This window comes from Lycium barbarum, chromosome 10 (assembly GCF_019175385.1).
Source record: "Lycium barbarum isolate Lr01 chromosome 10, ASM1917538v2, whole genome shotgun sequence".
Classification (NCBI taxonomy): domain Eukaryota; kingdom Viridiplantae; phylum Streptophyta; class Magnoliopsida; order Solanales; family Solanaceae; genus Lycium; species Lycium barbarum.
The window spans coordinates 4,513,758-4,539,820 of NC_083346.1; the positions used below are offsets into that span (position 1 = coordinate 4,513,758).

Here is a 26,063-nt window from a genome sequence, read left to right on the forward strand (position 1 = left end):
CATAAGTAATCTATGGTGGCACCTACATGAAAATTAAAAAGTAATATTTTTTTAATAAAATAATGTATATTGTTTAAAAAAAAAACTGCATTATTTTTTTTAAAAAAAAAATCAGCATTTTTTTAAAAAACAAATCTGGATTTAAAAAAAAAAAATCTGAAAAAAAAAATTTGTAAAAAAATATCAAAGAATTAAAAAATCAGAAAAAAAAATGATTTAAAAAAATGGAAAATTTGATTTTTTTTTTAAATGTGAAAAGTAAATAATCAGTTTTCTTATTTATTTATTTTAAAAAATAACTTTTCCATTTTTAAACTATTTTTTTATTTTCTATAATTTTTGATATTTTTTTACAAAAATTATTATTTTTCAGTTTGCTTTTAAAACAAATAGTTTTTTTTTTCAAATTTCCATGTAGGTGCCATGGTGACATTATTTATCCACGTGGACAACACTTGGCAACATCTTTATATAAAATGGAGAGTGTAGATCACATGCCATTCAAGAATAATTTGAAGTGTGTTTTGCAAATTAGATAGTGATATTTTAGATAGTTTTTTCAACCTTCTGATAGTTTAGATATGAAATTCAAAAAACAGTGATAGTTGGAATGTGTTTTTCATCCTTATCTCTTTTTTATATTATTCATCAAGATTTTTGTTTCAACTAAAACACAAGAGAGAATTTCTTGGAGTATAGTCCAACCCACACACGCACATGTGATGCCTATAAAAGGAGGTTCAGATATATTTTGATGACACATTGATACAACTTCCAACCTAATAATATACATACGGAAGACATGGCTGGTTAGTATTCAATAAATTTCTTTCTTTCTATTACTCAAATTATATTCTTTATTCTTTCATCTTTTTTACGATAAATTATAGTTGTTAAAGTTCATAAATCCTGAAGCAAGACCTGAAATCTACTATTATTAACATTAATATTCAACAATTTGTGCAGAAGATGATTCAAATTCATCAAACTATTCTTCAGGACGTAACACTATTTTATGGGGTACGTCACAGTATCATTGTTTTTCAGTTTACCCTATGCTTTTTTTGATATTGCTAATATTGTTTTGTGTGCTATAACATTGTAGAATTGAATTATTTTGTGTTTTTGGTTCCTCAATGGTAAAAATCCCACAATTTGTATCCCAAATTCCTTTAAATTAAATTACTTTCCCCAAAGTTGGAAAATTCCTCTTACTCTTGAAGTGAGGGAGTATAAAACATGAAAGAAAATAAACTATTTACATGCCGAGTGAATTCTTAAACACAAATACAAAGCTCGGATCAAAGTTAACCCGAACCCGTATGTAGGCTTGTAGCTTCGCCCGTGACCCTATCTATATGTTAATCACCAATTAGAAAATTCAAAATTAAATTGTTCAGTAGTTGGAGTAGATTTTTAGATTTGAAGAGCTTAATTTTGAGCGATAATTTGTGAGACTCGATTTTCGTACTCATATGAACATATTAACTTTTGTATTTCCTTTGGTATATTTCTTGATTCACAGTATATATTTATCAGATATTTAGAGCTTTGACTTGATTTTCGTACTCATATAACGTATAAAATTTTGTATCTCCTTTGGTATATTTCTCGATTCACAGTATATTTTCTCAGCTATTTAGAGCTTTGACTCAATTTTCGTACTCATATGAACGATATGAAATTTTATATCTCCTCTGATATAAATTGAATTTTATCAGGTTTATCATTTGGAGTAGCCTCAGCAATAGCATTCAAAGCCGTTGGAGCTATATTTCCTCAAAGAAGTGCTGCAGAAAAATCTTCCAATGGAAATGAGAAGGAAAAAATTAATCCATCTCAAGTTATTATACCTGCAATTAATATTAATATGCCTCCCAACGAAGTTGAGAATATTTCACAAAATTCTCAAAATATACCTTCTCAACCTAAGCCGAAGGTCCCAGGTCACGCTGTGCCATGTGGTGAAGTGCTAGACTTATATAAAGATGTAAGTATATTACGTTCCATTTTTTTCCCTTTACAGTATAAGCTATGTTGCTCGAATTTTTCAATAATGTCGTCCGATGCATGCTGGCTCATTCAATACATATTTAGAGAATTCGACTCGAATGCAGCAACATTATAAGCAAATTAAATTAATGATTTCATAAATTCTTGTTTCAGAAAAGTGTTTTATACTTTTGATCTCATTATCAACATATAATGTAGCACACAAAATGAGTTGTCAAAAGTAAAAATTCTTTATATTGTCCGTATATACAAGTTAAATGTTATTTTTTTTTACTCGTACTAATTAGTGGATAAATGTTTCTCTTAAACTAACTTTAACGTTCTCGTGCATGTATGCAGTGCATGATCAACTAATAAATGTGACTCCTATCCTAAGATTATGGAGCAATTTTGCTCGGGATCAGGTATTTATATTTTAATGTTCTTCCTATTTGTACTTATACTCGTGTTATATTCCAAATTTTGACCTCTCAAGATATAAATTAAAAGCAATTATATTTTAATTGCAACTTTTTATCTTTTAGTGACTGCAGCCACAGCTTATGCTGACTCAACGCTTCTGCTCAAGTCTTACCAAGGAGTGAGTTCTTCTCTTAATTTAGTAGATAATACTATTGATTTTGTTCCGTCAAATGAGTTTTTCTTTGACCGTGATTTTTTCAAATGCTTTTAAATATGTTAATTTTAATTATTGTGAATTATAATAATTTTTATGTAATTTTCAAATATGTAAATTTTATTTTCAAGAAATTAAAGATTCTATGTCCGAATGCACACAAAAAATTAGATAGTTTGACCTTAGTGTTCCGAATTGTATATATGACCCCGCCCATATTTGGGTGTGGTAAAGTTTCACGGTGTACCCTATTGGACACCACTATTTAATTTGCACCAATTTTTTTTTTTTAAAATTGCACATCTACCTATTCGGAACTACTTCAAACATGCGCTATTTGAAGTTACGCTCAGACGTTACAAAAATGTCTGACATTAGATATGGATGAAGTTCAAACATTACTATCTGAGAAATGGGAATAAGCACACAGCTGGGCGTCAACATGCCTGCTTGTGCTGTGTGCTTATTCAAAAGCAATTTTGATATTTGCCAATAAGGAGATTTTGGTAATTCCAGCTGAATTTGTTATTCTCATTGGCCCATATAAAATGTTATTGTAGCTGCTTTGATTTTGTTTTACTGTGTAGCCGATTTTGCCCTTTAAAGCCCTAAGATTGTTGGCTCTTTAGAATAAGTGAGGCCCAGTTTCTATCATATCTACTGCCTCTGTTTACTACAGGTCTAAATTGAGTAGACGTGTGTGTGGTCTTTCTAGGTATCATTGGGAATTAATTAGCTTTTTACACTTCTTTTTTGGTCATAGCACACTTGCTTAATTTGAAATTTTAGAATAGGAAAAACACATTATGTGGGTATTTTATCTATTTTTAAATTTGATAAACAGATATTGAAGTAGGTGTGCATATATTAACGTTTTTTTTTTTTTTTGCAATGAAAAACTGACATGACATGTCATGATTTTCTTGCAAATACCTCATTTTTTAGACATTAGAATATCTAAGATAATTGTAAATATTAAAGTGTATAAAATACATTATTGAAGGAATGGAAAAGTTTTCATTGTGAATAAATAAATATACAAAATTTAACATACACTGTTGGAATTGGACCCGTGCTATTCTTTACTAGTTTCTCTAGAAATGACTAAATTTTAGTCATGTGTGTCTGAACTTCTTCTTCAAATATTTTGTCTAAAGTTAAGCTTTGTCAAACCTAACTTTACATACCACATCACTGAAGTTGTTTTGAAGTGAATAGACGTGTACAATGAATTGACTTAAATGATGATAACGGAATTAAATATATGTGCACTTTGGCATGTTAATGATCTGCCCATTTATTCTCTAGATGATCAAAATTAGTTTTATTACATAAATACAGTTACGTGTTGTACGCAACGTTAGCTAGTTTTGATGATTTAAACTTAATGATTTTCACTATTAGTAGAAGTTAAAAAATCAAAGAAACAAAATTATATTGGATTCAATTTTTTTTTTCCTGAAACTTTCATGTGATCTATTTATATTTGTTTACTAGTATATAATATGCAGGATGATATTTCAACAGTTATTTAATTATTTGCCTTACATTTCTTTCTTACCAAGAAAATGTTTCTCCCAAACGCAGTGCACAATGCTTAACAGGTATTCAGATTTTGGCGGCGAAGCTTGCAAGAGAAAATACAACAAATTAATGGGTGTACGACAACAGAAGATAGGGCTATTTTTTTAAAGTAGAATAGATTTATATATGTTACTTTAACATAATTATAAGTTTTGGGTATTGTAATAATCTTGTTCACGATCGACTGCCTATTTTCAGATTTCGTTTGGAACGAAAGACACAAATAATATTTAATTTTCTTGGTTTTATATGGATTTAGTCTATGATATATTTTGTTCTGAGGGTGTTTGGATAAGCTTGTTAGCTAGTCAAACTAATTTGTAAGCGTCTTTTTTGGGCTTATATACGTGTTTGATATTCATTAAAAGTGCTAATAAGTCAAGATACACCAAAATATATAAGTCGGTTACGCCCAACTTATGTCTTTTCAGCTAAGACTGCTTATCGGTTTGTGAAGTTTGCTTTTGAATGTTATCGATTTTCGGTTTATAAATATGATAAATCGATAATTGAAGAACCATTAAGATATTGGTTAGGGTCGTCAAAAATTCATTTATCGGTTTAATCAGTATGGCTGACACCTTATATTTTTCAAACGCGTACAATAGAATGTAGGTGTAAAGTTTGAGTCCTCCAGGTCTGAAGTAATTGACAACATAGGGAAGAAAGAATGTACTAGTTGTGGATAATAGTGGAAAACTGGAACCAAAAGAAGAACCTAACACATTATTAGATAGTGTATTGGAAACTCGCAAAACATCTTGAAACTGCTAGTGTGAAGAAGGTGATAAAGAATTAGCTACTTTTGGGGAAAAAGGATAAATTTAACAAACTTTATTTAGGTTATCGATTAAACCGTTAAGGAAATTCAGAAAGCGATCGATAAATCAATAGTATAAAATACAAAATTATTTTTAAATCGTTAAACTGATAACTCGATACCAATACATTAATAACACTTTTTCGTTTCGATTTATCGGTTAAATTCAGATTTGGTCACCCCTATTTTCAGCTTATAAGCGTTTCTTATTTGATTTGGGTTTTCACTATTTTATATCTTGAATCGTTTTTAATTTCATATTTATAATTTTTATAAATACCTTTAAGGGCGTTGAAATATTTTATGGAAAAAATGTTCATACACTACTTTTCCTAAACACATCAGATATGATTTCACAATGATCTTAAACTTCGTTGTTTGGGGTATGATGATTTTTGTCTAATTTCTTGCAGAAAATCTCTTTGTTTTTTAAAAAATATATATTTATAATGATACTTGAAAAATGAAAAACAGCAAAGAGTGTAACAATCCGATATTTTTCAAGTGTTTATAATTACTTTCTTATTTATAGTTTGTCTAAATTTTTATAATTTACATGGTGACGCGGGTAAACTTTTAGAATATATTTGCATAATTTATAAGAGATGATGAATAGAGTGAAGTAATTAGAGGACTAATTATATATTACTTTTGGTGAAAGGGTAATTAATGTCTGAAGAAGACATTAGAAATGTAAAGAACGTGGGCCAGCCCACCATTTGGTCATTCCACGTAACCCAAAGAGAGATTGGACAATTAAATGTACTCTTGAGACAATCCCGCGATTTGCAAGTTTCAAAAGAATCTTTGAAATGTATGAGGTTTTACCTAAGAAGGTAGCAGAATTATAACTTGATATACCGAAGCAGTTTTTTTTTTTTAGACATAATGAGGTCGACTACCAATGTTTTGGGAAAATCTTTGATGTAGATGACTTGTGGTCAATCTTATGGGCTTAAGGAATCCGAGGGTTCAAATCAGTATTGGTGTTACTACTTTAGCAGGGAGAATATGATAACGGTTTCTGTAGATACCGAGGGTACTATATGTGTCGATTACTGAGAGAACAAAAATCTATCAGGATACCATATCAGGTGGGTGTGAGTCGAGCTAAATATGAGATCTAGAAGGATTCTGAAGAGATTGAGAAAAGTCAAGCAGTGAAAGTATATCATTTTATGTATGTAGCAAGAATATAACGGTTTTCATGTAGCATAATTGACTATCACAACACTACTGACTTAATTGACTCAGAAGACAGTTCATTTTTTATGATGAGATGAGTGAGAGTTGGACTTTAGATGTTTAAGACTAATGAAAATAGTCTTATGTATGACTTGCCTACGGGTACATAAAAGTAAAATGTGGTATAAACTTCTAAATAGATGAGGAGAACTAATGCACCTAGACTTGGGAATTAACAACGACAATTTGGTATCTAAAGTCTGAAATACCTATTTGTACCAAGAAGTCATGCGGGTTCTACATTGATTCCTAAAGTTTTCAGTAGGTCCTCAAGATAACAGGGCCATCTCAGATATAACAACAAAGATTCCAGTTGATATACAAAGTTCTTACCACTATCCTTACGATATTTTCAGCAAAAGTGCGATACATGAGATTTATATTCAGCAGTCGATGACTTAGTATGCTCATTGGAAGCATTTTGTTATTATTTGGGTAATGTTTCTGATGCACCGCACAAGACGGGTCAGGCAAGGGTCAATTCACCACAGATGGGGTAAGACATATGGATCAGATATCCCATGTCCCGTAAGATTATATTTTGCAGTACCATTAGGTAAGTCGAACAATCTATGGACCACGACAGGTGGGTAGCCATGAGATAACGCTATGAAAATGGGGTAAGACATGTGAATCAGATATTTCATGTCCCGTAAGCAACTTATGATTGGTGATAGGAGTAACAGTTACAGAATTAGCAGTTTTTCAGTAATAACAGAGGTTTACTTATAGCCAGTAATAGTCGGGACATCAACGAGACAATTAATTCATGTAAAATGCAGGATGATACACCTTCTGTCATAGATGAGATGGTGGCTCCAAAAATTCTGTACCAAGGATAATCGGGAATTTGTGTAATATCTTAAGAGAGAGAGGTACTTCATAAGACCCTATTTGGTCTCTAGAAGTTGAGGATGTTAAGTAAGATAGTGGAATGATTTCTTTTGTTTCAAGCTCTATGGATCTTCCGTTTTGACTTTATGGTTTGATTACCATGTAACTTAGAAGAAATTAGGTCAGTTGAGTGACTTTTGATAGGCTCATTGAATCCTTGTACTTTATAATGGATTAGATTTCTAATGCAGCACATGTAGTTTCACAGATGCAATGCCAAAAAGGTTTTACAATCTCACGAGTTACCTTTGAGAAACAAATCGGAGGGGTAGCTTACATATTGGTTTTACCACAAGCTTGATCAAGTGTTCATTCGGTTTTTCATGTTTCCATGCTTCAGAAATACTCCCGAAACCTGAGCCATATTGATCAAGTTATTGACCACGAGACGGTTCAGTTCGATAGAAATTAGCCTATGAGGAGGTTCCGATAGCTATTTTGGACAGGCATATTCGCCAGCTGTGATCCGACAGTATTCCGTTTGTAAAAGTTTCTTGGAGGAACCATCCAAGTAGGAGGTTACTTAGGAGGCAAAGTAGGACATTCGGGACAGATACTCGCGTATTTTTCTTGAAGTCAAGTCAAAGAAATCAAACTCTCACCAACAAGGTAAAACTTCAAGTAACCAACAGACTAGACTATTTGAACACTAAAATATTTTCATTAGATGTTTTTGAAGATAATTTAGGTCTTTTACATACAAATCACCACTAGTATACATATAAAACCCAAGGTATATTAACACATAAGCTATTGGTCCAAAAATTTGAAGGTTTTGGCTCAAAGGTGCAGAAGCAAATTCATATGATGTTTTCATAATCTTTGATGGAAATCTAGATAACATAAAGAGGTATGCATCATGAGACTTTTGGGTGGCTATTATCAGATTTTTTAAAAAAAAAGCTGATTCCGACCATATTGTCGATAGGATGAAGGATACACCAGTTCAGAGAAGTGGAAATGAGTGATTACACAGATCTATATAAGAGCCCTAATAGGATAACTGAAGTTCAAGAATATAAAGGCAGACTTTATGTTGGGTCTTGGGACCAGAACTTCGTTGGCGTTTGTTCTCTGGTTATTCCAATATAAGCTTTAAGTAGTATCTTACACTAAATAAAAATGTTGCAGGTCTTTCTACAGCATCGCATATGTACTGCCTTGTCTTTCAATAAAATTTATTAGATCCTTAATAATATCCTTACATCTCTTTGATGAGAGGACAAAAAAATATTCCATTTGGAATCGCATATGTACTACGTACCTTATAATAACATTTATTTAGATCCTTATAATATCCTTATTATTATCTTTACCCCCATTTTGAAGATATCCATAGTGTTTGCACACTTTCCCTCTAGCGTGACTCGAATCCTGGACTTATTTATCGTGGGTGGAAGTGCTTTACCAACTGAGCAACCCTCACTTGTCAAAAGATATCAGTCAAACCTCTATATAATGGCATCGTTTGTCCGAAAATTTCATGACTGCTATAATGAGATGTTGTATTGTATATTGCATATTTGATATGATATACATGACACTTATATAAAGTTGAGAGACTTGTTTGTTACCAAAATAGTTTAATGGCCTTGGTGCAAAAAGCTTATATCCATATGTGCATTAGTTACAGGTATACTCTTACTGCGATCTCACGAGGATTTTGAACTAGTCGATCATAGATTTACGTTTTCATATATGTATGTTGACTCGTTTGAGTTGCATTAGTGTTTATTCTCTTTATTTGTAATTTTTGCATGTTGGTATAGGCTCGCCCGGTACCCCATTTGCATGTGATTGATGGTATGGAGTCGCCCGGAACTCCCTAGTAAATGTTGGTTTATAAATTATGATTGTTGGGTCTTGTTGTTCGTTGTTTTGAGACAGGTATATAAATGACATTAGTCCTAATTATGAGGGAAATTCTGCCGAAATTTTGATAAGCCTAAGAGACTTGTTAAGACGATTAAGATTGGCCAATGCGTCCCTCTCTGACCACAGGTAAAGCCTGTTGTATGTTCGAGGACGAACATTATTTTAAGGGAGGGAGAATGTAACAACCCTATATTTTTCAAGTATTTATAATTACTTCCTTATTTATAGTTTGTCTAAATTTTCATAGTTTACATGGTGAAGCGGGTAAACTTTTAGGGCTCGTTTGGTTAGAAAACAAGTTATTCCGGGATAACTAATCTCGGGATTAGTTATCCCGGTAATCCCGGGATTGTTATTCCATCCTTAATGTGGGATAGAAAAATATTATAACCCCGGGATAATTAATCCCGGAATAATTAATCCCTGAATTAGTTATTCCGAATTTTTATTCCAATCAAACGTGGAATAAAACGGCATTAAATTTTTATCTCAGAACTATTTTTGCTTATCAATCATACCAAACGAGCCCTTAAGAGTATATTTGCATAATTTATATGAGATAATGAATAGAGTGAAGTAATTAGAGGACTAATTGTATACTCCATTACTTTTGGTGAAAGGGTAATTAATGTTTTAGGAAGACATTTGAAATGTAAAGAAAGTGGGCCAGCCCACCATTTGACCCAAAGAGAGATTAGTCAATCAGATGTAGTCAATTAGAAATAAATGAAGTGCCAGGTGTCAGTGACTTAAAAGAGGAATTAAGTGCAAGGTTTTTGGTCTACACGGAAAGAGGGCAAAAGAAAGTCAAAGTGGGGCTTTGGGAAGCATATAACCGGCAGTTTTCAAAGGGAAAAAAGAAAAACTATTTCAGTTTCTAGTTTAGTGGCATAATTAGGAATAGGGATGAGAAAAGACATGTTTTGGCCTCTGAACTTGGTAGCAAAATTCACTTTAACAATTAAACTTAAGTTATATTTATTTACCCCCTTAACAACTTTCAAGTTAATTAAATATCCCCCTTAACGATTGACGTGACAAAAAAGTGTACTCAATTTATTAAAAGCGCGTGGGATGAAAAAAAAAAAACTAAAACTAATCCCAACTTTACAGATGCCATCTTCTAATTGGATGATATATTAAGATTTTCTTAATATTTTATTTTCCATTTTAAATTAACTTTTTTCTTTTCTTTCTTATGCTTTTCCCTTTCCCTTTCTTTCTTATTCTTTTCCCTTTCCCTTTCTTTTCTATCCTCTCGCTTCTCCTCTCAATCCGCATCTTCTTTCTTCTTCTTTTAATTTTTTTTCCTTTCTTTTTCTAGATAAATTGAAGAGAGCAGATATGCTTGAAACGATAAATTGAAGAGAGTAGATATTCGTTTTCTAGATATCCTTGTTGTTCAAACCCAATTTAAACAATACTCACTTATCTAAATCACTTATTTCTCCACTTTTTGTTACAATTTCGTCCTTTGAAGCTTCATATCTTCGGTTACAAAGCACACAAAGCAAAAAACTCACTTGAATTGTTGTGGGGAATAAGGAGATGGGGGCAGCAGCAACAGCTGAAACGATGGGGAATAAGGAGAGGGAGAGGAGGGGTGAGTGGGGGCGGAGGGATGGGGGCAGCAGCAACAGCACAAAAATGAAGAATTCTTGGTATACTTTATTTCGTGGTATTCTTTGACAGTGTCAATTTATTTTATACAAAATTATTATATTTATAGTCGTTAATTTATTAATTTATTTCTCTCCAACATTTAATCCATGAAAGAAGAATAGGGTGGGTTAGTGATGAATTGTGCTATGAATTAGGGAACGGGTGGAGTTTTGTTAATTTTATACAATTAGTTTTTTTTTTTTTTTGATTTGGGATGGTGTTGAAGAAATGAATGTATTTCAATTTGGTGTTGATTCTGGGTGTTGCTCATACGTGAATGTTTTTGAAGAAAGAAGAAGGAGAGGGAACGGGTGAAGTTTTGTTAATTTTATACAATTAGTTTTTTTTTTTTTTTTGGTTTGGGATTGATAACGTCCAAATACACTCCTCAAAGAGAAAGTACACGGTCGTATGCAATATATTTACCCAACTATGAGTCGGGGTCGATCCCACAGGGAACAATATGCTAGGCGATTAAGAAAGTAAGGAACTTTCACCAACTAAGCTAAAGCCAAACGATAAATGGTATTTTGGTTTTTGTTTGAGAAAAATATGACTAAAGCGGAAATATAAACTAACCTAGAAAGCAAGTAAAATGATCAATGGCCACAAGTTTGGATATAAAGGAAATTACACTCAAGTAACGATCCAATGTATTTCACGATTTTACAACTAAGAACGGGTTTATGTCAATAGATAATGATATCTAAAATCTCATTGAAAGTCTTCCAACCAAATCAATGAATTTCACTCTAAGCTTTTCCAAGCCTTAGAGTGTGATATTAGGCACAATCAATTTAACCTCAAGTAACTATCCTCTTCCGAGCTCAAGTTATTAGATGAGTTTAATGACCCAAATTCTTGTTAATTAATCTTTCCCAACCTAGATTTCCTTTTCCAAGCTCAATCTAAGTAAATGGGTGAGTCCTAGGGTTAGCTAATCCCTTTGGAAACATTCAAGAACGAGATTAATTAAATTAACAAAGACCCACTTCAATAGCAATAAGAATCATTCAATACATAAGCAAAACAAGAGTTTCAATCCAAACTTTAATCAAGAATATTTTCATAAACAAGATTCAAGTCTAGAAATGAAATACTACACACTAAAATATTCAATACAAAACAAGGAATTGAAAAAATGTTTAAGAATTATCTCATTAAAGTGCTCCAATCTTCTCCTCCAATGGTGTAGGTGAAAACCCTAGCCTCCAAAACTTGCAAAATGGCAAAAGATGATATGTTTTTCCCTAAGCCTCTCTTTTGTAGCTCCTCTAATTCTTCCAAGTTTAAAAGAATGTCAAAATCTGCCCCCATATTTCTGTTTTTGCAATTCTGCCCGTTTTTGCAAAACTGTCCACTTTTGACAGTTTTGCAAATCTGTCCCGTTTTTGCAAAACTGTCCAGTTTTGACAGTTTTGCAAAAATGTCCAGTTTGGCCTCTTTTTTGACTTTCTTTTCACTTGGTTTCTTCCGATCACTCATTTCAGCTACTTGGCTTGTTTTGCTCTATTTTGTTTCATTTTGGTCCATTTTGATCCATTTTGCTCTTTTATGCTCTCCGGGTATCTTTTCCTACAAAACAACATAAAAACATAAAAAGTAACAACAAAAGTGCTTAAAGAGTCACAAAAACTTAAGGAATTAGCATCGAATATCGCGTAGGTTCACGACTCATCAGGGATGGTGTTGAAGAAATGAATGTATTTCAATTTGGTGTTGATTCTGGGTGTTGCTCATACGTGAATGTTGTTGAAGAAAGAAGAAGGAGAGGGAACGGGTGGAGTTTTGTTAATTTTATACAATTAGTTTTTTTTTTTTTTTTTTTTTGGTTTGGGATGGTGTTGAAGAAATGAATGTATTTCAATTTGGTGTTGATTCTGGGTGTTGCTCATACGTGAATGTTGTTGAAGAAAGAAGAAGATAGCAGCAGCGAGTTGGGGGAAGAAGGAGAGGGAGCGGGGGTTGGGGGTTAGAAGGAGAAGGGATGAAGAAGAAAGAGAAAAATTAAATAAATAAAAATAATTAAAAATATATTTAATGACGTGGACCAATCACCAGGCGAGTGGTGAACAACACCAAGATCTCATCTGGTTTAGGCCGTTAAGGGGGGTATTTAATTAACTTGAAAGTTGTTAAGGGGGGTAAATAAATATAACTTAAGTTTAGTTGTTAAAGTGAGTTTTGCTGCCAAGTTCAGGGGCCAAAACATGTCTTTTCTCAATAGGGATTCTAAAATGTGGAATCCTACTAACGAGAATAGGGAAGAAGAACTTGATTGAAGCGTTGGCTTATCAGTGTCAAACGCACTCAAAGTTTAGGGCCTGTTTAGAAAGCCACCCAGGTAATTGAAATTGGGAGTAATTACACAGTTTGATCTGTTTGTTTGATCAAGTAATTACACAATATTTGGGAATTTGGTATAATTGAGAGGGTGTAATTACACTTTCTAATTCTCAAGGAGAGGGGGGGGGGGGGGGGTTGAGAATTGAGTGTAATTTATTTTTCATCTCCCTTCTTCTCATTCCCAACCTTTACTTCTTGTGGTTCCGTGTAATTGCTCGTATTTTTTATTTTTTTATTTTGTTAGAATAACCGTGTTATTATTCTAATTTAAGAAACTACACCTCTTAATATTGGAAAGAATGAGTCATTAACAAACTTGGCATAAAACGAGTGATGTTATTAAAATAGAATTTCGTTGTGAATGAGGTTATAAACTTATATCTTCCGTTTCTTTTTGAATTATTTACTTAAGTTACGTTGGAACTTACTTATGTAATGTTGGAATTTGACATGACACTATTATGTTAAACTTTTTCTTTTTCTTTTGAATTTAGGTTATATTTTCAACTTTAAGTTATTTGTTTTCACATTGCATATTGTTTGTTTTTTCACTTACATTTGATGGATTTTTTATGTCAAACATTTGAATAATGTTATGGCATTATATTTATAAATATTTTTTTTTTTTGTCAAACACCCAATCCATGACGTTCTCAAAAAAAAAAGTCCTCTTTTAAGTTTTTATAATTAATTAAAATTAAATATAATTAATTTAAAAAATATATATCAATTTTTTTTTACAATATTAGTTACAAATATATGATTATTAATTAATATATTTTCAAGAAACAATGTGTTATTAAATAACTAATTTAATATCATTTATAAAGGCAAGTATTTTTTTAAATATTAATTTTAAATTTTTTATAATTAAATTTCATTTTTAAATTAAGCTAACTGTGTAATTACACTTGTGCAACCAAATAACACGCTTATAATTACACTATAATTCCGTTATGACAAACAAACAGGTCGTTGCAATTAAACTACTTTGTAATTAATAGACTGTATAATTACTACCCTACACCAACTCCAATTACCAGGTGGCTTTCCAAACAGGCCCGTTTAAGGTACTGAGACTTTATGTATATTAGTTCCTTTACTGTCACCTTTATAGAGAAAAAAAATAGTAGTAGTACATATGAATTATATTCTATCGATATTAAGTTAGATTGTGACATTGGTATTCTGTATCAAATTTATAAATTCAGTATTTGGGTATAGAATGTTGAGATTTAGTTCTAAATCTAAAATTATAGGATTAGTTTCCCTAGATTAATTTGGACCATTTATTTATGTCGTTGAATAGATTGAGGCTATTGGATATTGTTGGAAGAGAATTTGGCACTTCAAGAGAGGTTGTGTTCCGGTTATAAGGCAAGTGAGACTTAAACTCCTAGTTTACTTGTTTTCATAAAAAATATATAGTTTGTGTTGTATGTATGCATTTAAACCATTTAGTTTGTATGGGTGAGCAAACATGATCTAAATTGAGAAATTTTCAAGTGTCTAAAGTAATGACCGTATGAGTCCTGTAGCGTAATTTCGCTTAAGTAGATGCTTGCTATAGATGTAAAGTTTAGAATTGGTATTGATTGGATGTTTGTTCCACCTTATCATATCTTCAGAGGGGCATACTCCGACAGGCCCTATTGGGTTCTGTTGGAGGTAGATACCAAAATTATAAGTGACCCGGGTAAGATGTGGGTAAATAATGCCCACTTCGGAAGACGGGGTAAGACATGGACAAATACATACCGTGTCCCGTGAGGATAGATTCAGATTCAGTGTATTTCGAGGTAGATGTCAGAATTATAAGTGACCCATGTAAGATGTGGGTAAATAATGTTCACTCCGGAAGACGGGGTAAGACATGGACAAATAGGTACTGTGTCCCGTGAGAATAGATTCAGATTCAATATATTTCATGTCTTGCTTGTTTATGCTTCATGATTTCAGCTTCAGCTTCAGTGTTTGTATATATTTAATATACTTGTACTGTTTAATTGCTATTATGCACTATTAGGGATTTCTAAGACTTGCCACAGGGGTAAGTTGAGAGTGTGTCAATGATCTTGCTGGGTTTTTTAGACTCATGCTAGTTAATATTTGTATGTGTGCAGGTGTGGTTAATGGCGACCAGGTAGCAGTTACTTGATCATTCCAGCTTACGTCAGTTCAGTTCAGTCGAGGTGAGCCACCATTAGATCATGGCTGCCTCTTCTTCTTTAGTTGACTTAGTAGTATTCTGAGCTACGTCTCGTACTTTTGTATTCAGATTAGTAGTTTCATGACTTAGCCATTTTATGGGGTTTATGGGCAGACTTAGTATTTGTATTTCGCTTCCGCACTTTTCTTTATATTGTGAGACAAGTAGTATTATTCATTTTATTTGTTAATTTTCGCATGATTAGCTCAGAGGGTTCGTTTTATGGGTAGAAGCTCGTCAGGTGTCCTGTCACGACCTGAGTGTTCAACTTTGGGTCATGACAAAGAGAGAAGCGAAAATGTAAAAGAGAGGACTTTTTTTTAGTTGGATGTAGTGGTAGAATTCAACTCAAAAAGGGAAAAAATTGTGAAAAGATCTATCTTAAGGGTGTGTCGTATATGACGAACAAGTTGTTTAAAAGTCAAGAAAATGTAAGGGTGTGTTGTCACGGCCTGAGTGTTCAACTTTGGGTCATGACAAAGAGAGAAGCGAAAATTTAAAAGAGAGGACTTTTTTTTAGTTGGGTGTAGTGGTAGAATTCAACTCAAAAAGGGAAAAATTTGTGAAAAGATCTACCTTAAGGGTGTGTTGTATATGGCGAACAAGTTGTTTAAAAATTAAGAAAATAATTTTCTTATTAAAAGTAGGGAACACAAATTTTATAAGTGATATTTTATATTGATTAACTAATAAAAAAAATGGAAATTTTCAACAAACATTCGATCAGAAATTAAATCCGTCAGAATTTAGCTCGTCGCTAACGTGTCTGAGAATTTTCAACTAATTCCGTCAAAATTTCTGTCTTTTTTGGTAGTGATTGTTTCTTCCCCATGTACCCCAACCCCCCACATGCCCCCAAAACCACCACCCACCACCGTTATAGATTTGTCCAAACCACCTCCACCAACAACCACCCCCAATCACCCTAATCCCATTGTGTTTATCTAAATTATACATTAGTGTTTTTGGACCAATATCTTATGCTTAACTGCTTCTAAACACCGGAATATATAAGAGATCATTTCTTTTTGAGGAAAATATATTCTTTCGTACCAAAAGCACCCAAATATGCTAGGCAAAACCTACAAAATAAATCATTATGGGAAACCCACACTCTATGTAAGTTAAGTGGTTGTTTGGGTCATTCAATGCTTATATTTTGTTGTATGATATATACTATGATGCTATTATTGATAGAGCAATATCTTCTACCCTTTGTGAAACTAATTGTATTCAAGAACGGAAGAATCCTCCCAACCTAGGCAAGTAGTTTTCGATCAATTGGCTATAAAAAATGTTTTGCTCTACTAATTTGCAATAAATTTTTAGGTATGAACCGACGTTTTAACGATATAAGGAATTCAATGCTAAAAAATTTAAATGTTGAATTCATAAAATTTCAACATTTAAATTATGAATTTGCTTCTCGGATCTTTAGACGTAATTTGAAAGGTCCATAAATAGTAAGAGAAATAAAAAGAAGATTATTTACTAAATAACTGTTCCAAAAGAGGACGACATACGGAAAAGTTTCCCTCCTTCTATGATACTTATTTTGTTTATTTCAATTTATAATTTTCTGAATATTTTGTTCATTGTCTTATTAAACAAGAATTGTACCTAAAATAAACACTCTGTACCTTTTTTGTTTTCTACTTGCCTTTCGGATGGTGGACATTTTCTTCTTTTGCATTTTTCATTCTTTAATTTTTGTCATTTTTTATTTATTATTTTGCATCAAGATGGTTTTTTCAACCAAAACTCTTGAGAGAATTTCTTGGAGTATACTCCAACACATACCTATGAAAGGAGGTTCAAATATCTTTTGATGACACATTGATACAACTTCTAAGTTCTAACGAAAAATCATGGCTGGTTAGTATTTATTTATCTTTTCTCTTTACCACTCAAATTTTCTTCTTTATTCTTTTATCTTCTTCCATGTAAATGTCTGGTTAGCATTTTTTAAACTATACTTATTTCTGCTATTGGATTTTTCCCTCTCTATATTCTACTGATATCTTCTCTTTAAATTTTCTTTTTATTGTTAAATATTTATTATGTGATCATGCTTCATGATTAAAATTTAGCTATTAAAAGACCCCATCAACAAATATATAGGATTTTTTTTTAATTACAAATCTAGTAGTTAAAGAGCTGAGTAATTAATAGAAGTGTAACTTACAAATTAAACTCAATGGGGAATCCAGAAAAAAAATAAAAAAATAAACTGTGCATCGGGATATTGGACGCATGCATCATGATCGGGCAATGGCTCCTTTACATACGTTTAATATTGTTTGATCTAACATTATTCACTAATTAATTTTATGCTGACAATAATCTAATTTTTTATTTATTTATATGCAGACGATAATCAGCATTCTGGAGATCAATGTAAGGGTATTTTATGGGGTATGTTAAGTTTATTGAAAGTCGACTTCACTTATCGTTGTTCAATTTGTTCATTGTGCTCTTAATAAATTGTCAGCCACAAAACGTTTCCGACATAGTCGATCAAAAACCGTTGAAACGTTACGACGAAAAATAAATTTTGGTAGATTTTCGATATTTTTGGTAGTTATTCATGGTTTCTTGCTAATGGTACATATATTTTTTTTTCCTAAATTAGGTTTGTCTTTTGGAGCAGCTTCAGCAATAGCTTTGAAAACCATTAGTGCTTTATTTCCTCAACGAACTACTGAAGATAATACAGAGAAAGTTACTCAAGTTATTATACCTGCTATTACTATTAATATACCTCAAAATTTAAGCAATCAAGTGAAACTCCAGCGTAATGTGTCTGCAAATCCTTCTGTCACTATTAATACGCCGCTCAACTTAACCGATCAAGTGAAACTCCAGCACAATGCGTCGGCAAATCAAATTACTTCTCAACCCAAGCCTAAGGCTGTAGGTCATCCTGTGTCATGTGAGCAATTGAAAGGCGGTTTATTAAATGATGTGAGTATTTTCCTCCTTCTTTTTTTTTTGTTTGTTTGTGAAATTGATTGTATTATAGTGTTCTTCGGAATTCTTGGTTAGAAGGTGCCGAATTCAGGATTTAAAATTTTTAGATTTCGGTTTTCACCTTTTATTTGAAACTTTAGAGAGCCTAAGAGAAACGTATAAACCAATGCTTCCACAGATTCAGTCGTGGTTGACAATTATAGCTTTTATGATGAGATCTATATTGATAATAGTGACAATATTGATGATAGTTACAATTTTGATGCTAGTGACTTTGATACAGAACTGGAACTCCTAACTATAAGATGAATGGCTAGGCTAACTTTGGATGTGATTGCAGAGATAGATTGATTTTATATCCCCTTTTTTATTGATGGAAAATCTGTTCGGAAAGAGATATTTATTAAATAATAAAAGCGGCAATCGTTAGGTACCTACTTACTATGAGATTTATGGACACTATCTAATGTTAAAGCTAGTTAATGATTGAAGCTAGCTAAGTTGGTGTGAATGAGAAATGGAGGGAAAAAGATAATGGAAGGAAAATGAAGTTCAAAGCAAAGTTCTGTTGAAAAAGGAGTCTTGTACCACATTGGTGGTAGAAAGGGAAAGTTATGTGCTTATATTAGAAAGCACTTCCTCTAGCTCTTAAAGGGTCAAGAAGAGGGGCTCCCCTCGCGCCGTCGTCGTCGCTCGGCTTCGGCTTCGGCTTCGGATTTGGTCAAATGATCTGATTGATTGATAATCTGAAGAGGCATGTTCAAGGCTATATAAACTGAGGCAATGCCTCAGTTTTCGACTACTGAATTTTTCACTGCATCTGCATTCTTTCACAAAATAAACAATCGAGTCTTCGTGTGTTTTCGTTGCCATATTTGAGTTCGCCGAAGTCGTAGGCGTTTGAGGTACCGCCACTCCTGCGACAGGTACATCCGTTTTATCCTGGGAGGAAATAATCTGCAACCTCGGGTACAGTGAGGGGGTTAAATTCCTTAAGGACACACAGTGTATTTTGTGGTCTCGGATGCTTCTACATTATTTTGTTTTTCCAACAGTTTCTGTTTTCCATCCTCGACCTACTGGTTTTTCCAGTTTCTGATTTTTTTTTTCTTCTGTTTTTTAACACGGGAGACAACAAGCTTAAGGAATTTAAACAAATTATTTATATGTTCATTAGTTGTTGTTTAGCGATTACAGAACGTTATACGGGAAAGAAAAGAAAGAAAAAAAAAATGTTTCTTTATCATAAAACAGTGCTGTCCACAAAATAAAATAAACCTGTTTCTTTCTTGTTTGCATGTAACGAACTTGTATGTTGTTTGGAGACTAAAATCTTCGGATTTCTACTCCGCTTGAGATTAAAGTTTCAGAACTTTCTACTCATTTGGATACTTGATTTGAAGATATAAAAACTTCATCAAGTGTACAACATACAGTTTTCTACATTCTGTTTGAATTTTTTTATTTTTTTTTGTGTAAACTTGATTCGGTTTGAAGAAATCAAATCTTCACCGTTGTGTATTATGCAGTCAAAACAGATTCAGTTCTAAGTATTTGTTCTCTACAGTAAACTGGTGTTTATTAAATTTTTCTGTTGTTCCTGCGACAGAAATGGGAGAACAAACTCCAAATTTGAATGTTAATGCTACTGCTACTGTCACACCAGCCCCCGTGGTTGGTTCTACGAGCAATGTCGCGTCCTCCAGTCGTACTGCACCAGCACCGGCTCCGGCAGAGAAGCCCGGAAAATTCACCGGGATTGATTTCAAACGATGGCAACAAAAGATGTTCTTCTATTTAACTACTTTAAGCCTTCAAAAGTTTATTAAGGAGGACGTTCCGGTTCTGCCAGAATCAACTCCTGAGAATGAACGTTTTCTTGTAACTGAGGCATGGAAGCACTCAGATTTTTTATGTAAGAATTATATTCTTAGCGGACTGGAGGATGATCTTTACAACGTCTATAGCAATGTGGGAACATCAAAAGAGCTATGGGATGCGTTGGAAAAGAAATATAAAACAGAAGATGCAGGACTAAAGAAGTTTATCGCTGCCAAGTTTCTGGATTACAAAATGATAGATGGCAAGTCTGTTGTTACTCAAATTCAAGAGTTGCAGGTTATCATCCACGATCTCCTCGCTGAAGGTATAAATTTGCTTAATACCTTTATCGAAAGTATTCAGTACACTATTACTTACATATTGTTTGGTGTAGGTTTGGTAATTAGTGGGGCGTTTCAAGTTGCGGCAGTGATAGAGAAGTTGCCTCCTTCATGGAAGGACTTCAAAAATTACTTGAAACACAAGCGAAAGGAGATGACACTGGAAGATCTCATCGTCCGGTTGAGAATCGAGGAAGATAACAAGGCAGCGGAGAAGAAGGCAAATGGGAGATCAACCATAGGGGGAGCACATATTGTTGAAACTGCCTCAACTGGACCAAGGAACTATCCCAACAAGAAGAAATTCAAGGGAAACTGCCACAATTGTGGAAAAACCGGACACAAAGCTGCAGACTGTCGTGCTCCAAAAAAGGAAAAGAAGAAGGGTCAGGCTAATATGGTTGAAACAAACGATGAAGTTGAAGACTTGTGCGCTATGTTGTCTGAGTGCAACCTAGTGGGAAATCCGAAGGAATGGTGGATTGACTCTGGCGCCACTCGCCACATTTGTGTTGTTAGAGAAGCCTTTGCTTCATATGCTCCCGCCGGGCCCGACGATACCATTTACATGGGAAATTCTGCAACAGCCAAGATTGAAGGTTATGGAAAGATCCTGTTGAAGATGACCTCTGGCAAGGTGGTGACTCTCAATAATGTTTGTCATGTTCCTGAAATTAGGAAAAATCTAGTATCTACCGGACTTCTAGTGAAGAATGGTTTTAAGTGTGTCTATGTTTCTGACAAGGTTGTAATAAGTAAGAATGAGATGTACATAGGAAAAGGTTACCTTACAGAGGGCCTTTTCAAACTGAATGTAATGGTTGTTGCTAATAATAATAAAGTTTCTGCTTCGTCTTACTTGATTGAGTCAAATGATTTATGGCATTCACGTTTAGGACATGTCAATTATAAAACCTTGCGAAAAATGATTAGTTTGGAAGTATTGCCTAAGTTTGAATGCAATCAATCAAAATGTCAAATCTGTGTTGAATCTAAGTATGTAAAACATCCTTATAAGTCAATTGAAAGGAATTCAAGTCCTTTAGACTTAATCCATACAGATATTTGTGACATGAAGTCAATCCCATCTCGCGGTGGAAAGAAGTACTTCATAACTTTTATTGACGATAGTACGCGGTATTGCTACGTCTATTTACTTAATAGTAAAGATGAAGCAATTGAAGCATTCAGGCAGTACAAAACTGAAGTTGAGACTCAACTTAACAAAAAGATTAAAATGATAAGGAGTGATAGGGGCGGTGAATATGAATCTCCTTTTGAACAAATATGTTTGGAATATGGTATTATTCATCAAACGACTGCCCCTTACTCGCCACAATCAAACGGAATTGCAGAAAGAAAGAATAGAACACTAAAGGAAATGATGAATGCCCTGTTAATAAGTTCTGGGTTACCCCAGAACTTGTGGGGGGAAGCTATTCTAACAGCTAGCCGAATACTCAATCGAGTGCCCCATAGCAAAACAAAATCAATTCCATACGAAAAATGGAAAGGAAGGAAGCCCAATTTGGAATACTTCAAAGTGTGGGGGTGTTTGGCGAAGGTGCAAGTTCCTAAACCCAAAAGGGTAAAAATAGGACCTAAAACCGTTGATTGTGTTTTTATAGGATATGCCACTAATAGTAAAGCATATCGGTTTCTGGTTCACAAATCTGAAAATCCCGACATTCAGGTGAATACAGTAATTGAATCAGATAATGCTGACTTCTTTGAAACCATATATCCGTATAAAAAGGAATGTGAGTCATCTAGCAAAGAATCTAAACGACCTCGGGAAGAAACAAAGGAAAATATTCCTGATAAGGAAAATCCAAGACGCAGCAAACGTCAAAGGACGTCTACTTCCTTTGGACCAGAGTTTCTAACATTTTTGTTGGAAAATGAGCCTCGAACTTTCAATGAAGCTATGTCTTCATCGGAAGCTCAATTTTGGAAAGAGGCAATCAATAGTGAGATAGAATCCATATTGGACAATCATACTTGGGAATTGGTTGATCTTCCTCCAGGGAATAAACCTTTAGGTTCCAAATGGATCTTCAAGCGGAAAATGAGAGCTGATGGTAGTATTGATAAATATAAGGCAAGACTAGTTGTTAAAGGTTTTAGACAACGAGAAGGTCTTGATTACTTTGATACATACTCGCCGGTAACGAGGATTACATCTATTCGGGTGTTAGTAGCGTTAGCCGCCGTGTACGGTCTTGAAATCCATCAAATGGATGTGAAAACAGCCTTCCTAAATGGAGAGTTAGAGGAAGAAATTTACATGGAACAACCTGAAGGGTTTGTAGTTCCAGGGAAAGAGTAGAAGGTGTGTCGACTTGTTAAGTCTCTTTACGGACTTAAACAAGCACCTAAACAGTGGCATGCAAAATTTGACCATACGATGCTGTCAAATGGATTCAAGATAAATGAATGTGATAAATGTGTTTACATTAAGAACACTCCGAACCACGTCATCATTGTTTGTTTGTACGTGGATGATATGCTGATAATGAGTAACGACATTGCTAACATAAATGCTACTAAGCGCATGCTTGCTAGTAAGTTTGATATGAAAGACTTAGGAGTTGCCGATTTAATTTTGGGAATTAAAATCCATAAGACTCCTCAAGGTCTAGCACTGTCTCAATCTCATTATATTGAAAAGGTACTTGATAAGTTCAAGTACTTGGACTTTAAAGTTGCAAAAACACCAATTGATATGAACCTTGCTCTTGCAAAGAATAAAGGTGAAAGTCACTCTCAATTGGATTATGCCAGAGTGTTGGGATGTTTGATGTATATCATGAACTGTACGCGACCTGATATTGCATGTGCTATAAGTAAACTAAGTCGCTACACTAGTAATCCCGACCAAACACATTGGCTGGCAATGAAACGAGTTTTGGGGTATTTGAAACATACTCAAAACTTTGCTTTGCATTATAATAGGTATCCTGCAGTTATTGAAGGATACAGTGATGCAAATTGGATCACCGGTTCAACTGAAACGAAATCCACAAGTGGATATGTTTTTACCATAGGTGGAGGAGCAGTGTCTTGGAAGTCATCCAAACAGACATGTATCGCCCGCTCTACAATGGAATCTGAGTTCATAGCTTTAGACAAAGCCGGTGAAGAAGCTGAATGGCTCCGGAATTTCTTAGAAGATATTCCATTTTGGCCCAAACCGTTGGCTCCTATATGCATACATTGTGATAGTCAAGCGGCAATAGGAAGAGCCGGGAGCGCTATGTACAACGGAAAGTCTCGTCACATACGACGAAGACATAATACCGTTAGACAACTACTCTCTAGTGGAATTATCACAATTGACTATATTAAGTCAAGAGATAATGTGTCGGATCCGCTAACTAAAGGCCTAACTAGAGAGGTGGTTGAAAGATCATCGAGGGGAATGGGACTTTGGCCAAGGACAAGTCATCGTGGCGGTAACTCCACCTAGAAGACTGGAGATCCCAAGATCTAGGTTCAAAGAGATCAAACAAAGTCATTGATGACGGTTCAACATTGTCACAATAACTTTTGTGGTCCATTCTCGTGATGAGACAATGTTCAGTACCAGGATAAAGCATTACGGTTTTTTTAATGGTTTCCAAGTTTGATACAGGGTATATCAAATAGTGTATCTACGGGATGACACATTTGGAAATCACCTATGTAAGTGTGAAGTGTAAGCCGCTTCAAGGAGAATTCTGTGAGGCCAATTCTCTACACACTTATGAACCAGGAGTGTTCATGGCTGAAACGAACAAAACAATGAGAACCAAAGATGGTTAAAGGGTTAATTGTGTGACATGTGGTTGTCTAGGTATACACCAAAGCTCGACGGTTCAAAGATATCAAATCTACCGATTGACCGAGTATATCCGACATATGTTCACTACGGAAAGTTCAAAGAGAAATCTACTTATCCAGATGCGATTAATCCTTGCTTACGAATCACACAGTATTTTTGTCATGCATGTTTTTCCATCATATAGCCATTCCCCATTCATGTGGGGGATTGTTAAAGCTAGTTAATGATTGAAGCTAGCTAAGTTGGTGTGAATGAGAAATGGAGGGAAAAAGATAATGGAAGGAAAATGAAGTTCAAAGCAAAGTTCTGTTGAAAAAGGAGTCTTGTACCACATTGGTGGTAGAAAGGGAAAGTTATGTGCTTATATTAGAAAGCACTTCCTCTAGCTCTTAAAGGGTCAAGAAGAGGGCTCCCCTCGCGCCGTCGTCGTCGCTCGGCTCGGCTTCGGCTTCGGATTTGGATTTGGATTTGGATTTGGTCAATTGATTGATAATCTTTTTGGACCAAATTTATTTAAATTCAATTTTCATTTTCTGAAAATATTTTGTTATTTCCGCCGTTAATTAATAAATAATTAAATTTTCGCGGAATAAAAAGGCATGGCCTTTCCGAACAGCCACCAAGCCTAATCTGAAGAGGCATGTTCAAGGCTATATAAACTGAGGCAATGCCTCAGTTTTCGACTACTGAATTTTTCACTGCATCTGCATTCTTTCACAAAATAAACAATCGAGTCTTCGTGTGTTTTCGTTGCCATATTTGAGTTCGCCGAAGTCGTAGGCGTTTGAGGTACCGCCACTCCTGCGACAGGTACATCCGTTTTATCCTTGGAGGAAATAATCTGCAACCTCGGGTACAGTGAGGGGGTTAAATTCCTTAAGGACACACAGTGTATTCTGTGGTCTCGGATGCTTCTACATTATTTTGTTTTTCCAACAGTTTCTGTTTTCCATCCTCGACCTACTGGTTTTTCCAGTTTCTGATTATTATTTTTTTCTGTTTTTGAACACGGGAGACAACATCTAATAGTGAGGGTGGGGCAAGCTCTTCTATTATATTCTTGTTCATGGTTTCTCTTGGCTATATAGTTCATCCGGGTAAGAGATTGAGCTTCAACAATCTTTAAAGTTTTTAGTATTGAACATTTGAACTCATTATATACTTTCAAAATTACGGATTCAGTAATTAATATTATTTGTTGATATTTTAATGGGTTTTCTCACATACTCATGTATATTTCGTGTAAAAAAATATACTGAATAATATGATTCAATAAATAAGAGAAATCGTTTTGTTTTAATTTAGTGAATATATGTTCCAGTGTCTTCATTTTTTGGTACTTTGATAGTTCGTAGAAGCTAAAACTACAAAAAAAAAAAAAAATACAAATGAAAACAAAAACAAAGGATTAATGAAACTCTTTTATGCTCATTGATTAATGTTTCAAATATTTTTTCCTTGAATCACCCTATTCTTAATTTCTCACTAATCATATCTTAATTTCTCACTAATCATATTTGCAGTGCAAAGGACACCACAGCAATCAATGTGACTCCTATTCTAAGATATATAAGCAATTTTGCTCTGGATCAGGTATTTTTCATTTCATGCCCCTATTTATGGTTTTATTTTAATTATTTATGTATTATTTTGAACTCTTTCGTGGGAAAAAGTCATGTAAGCTCTGTTATATTGTCAAGTATGATTTTTCTGTGTCTATGTTTTCTTACCAATAACAGTGGTAGCTAAATTAGCTTGCGTTCAATTCGACAATTTTATCGATATCTGTACAAGTAATTGATATACATTGGGTAAGCATATAAGTAGAAATCACACATCTAATG

The 26,063-nt window shown here is 33.9% G+C and overlaps 2 protein-coding genes and 1 long non-coding RNA gene across 3 annotated transcripts; all 3 read left to right on the forward strand.

Annotated features, from left to right (window-relative positions):
* The first annotated feature begins 734 nt into the window (after window positions 1-734).
* On the forward strand, window positions 735-2,249 carry LOC132613626 (uncharacterized). Its single transcript, XM_060327724.1, has 3 exons — window positions 735-809; window positions 967-1,020; window positions 1,722-2,249. Exons 1-3 carry the CDS (start codon window positions 803-805, stop codon window positions 2,126-2,128), a joined length of 468 nt encoding a protein of 155 aa, XP_060183707.1. The 5' UTR covers window positions 735-802; the 3' UTR covers window positions 2,129-2,249.
* A 7,798-nt stretch (window positions 2,250-10,047) lies between these two features.
* On the forward strand, window positions 10,048-15,441 carry LOC132616001 (uncharacterized). The gene is made up of 2 exons (XR_009572930.1): window positions 10,048-10,708; window positions 15,179-15,441. It is a non-coding gene; the product is annotated as an uncharacterized LOC132616001 (long non-coding RNA).
* Window positions 15,442-16,793: 1,352 nt separating this feature from the next.
* LOC132615327 (uncharacterized) lies at window positions 16,794-25,964 on the forward strand. The gene is made up of 5 exons (XM_060329911.1): window positions 16,794-17,139; window positions 17,635-17,679; window positions 17,897-18,228; window positions 25,743-25,841; window positions 25,959-25,964. Exons 1-5 carry the CDS (start codon window positions 17,133-17,135, stop codon window positions 25,962-25,964), a joined length of 489 nt encoding a protein of 162 aa, XP_060185894.1. The 5' UTR covers window positions 16,794-17,132.
* The last annotated feature ends 99 nt before the right edge of the window (window positions 25,965-26,063 follow it).

What these genes read in the sequence shown, in the direction of transcription:
- LOC132613626 (XM_060327724.1), top strand. An exon ending in ACGTAACACTATTTTATGGG is followed by an intron (nt 1,021 to 1,721) that starts GTACGTCACAGT and finishes GAATTTTATCAG; the next exon opens with GTTTATCATTTGGAGTAGCC.
- LOC132615327 (XM_060329911.1), top strand. An exon ending in ATGTAAGGGTATTTTATGGG is followed by an intron (nt 17,680 to 17,896) that starts GTATGTTAAGTT and finishes TTCCTAAATTAG; the next exon opens with GTTTGTCTTTTGGAGCAGCT. An exon ending in AAGGCGGTTTATTAAATGAT is followed by an intron (nt 18,229 to 25,742) that starts GTGAGTATTTTC and finishes TCATATTTGCAG; the next exon opens with TGCAAAGGACACCACAGCAA.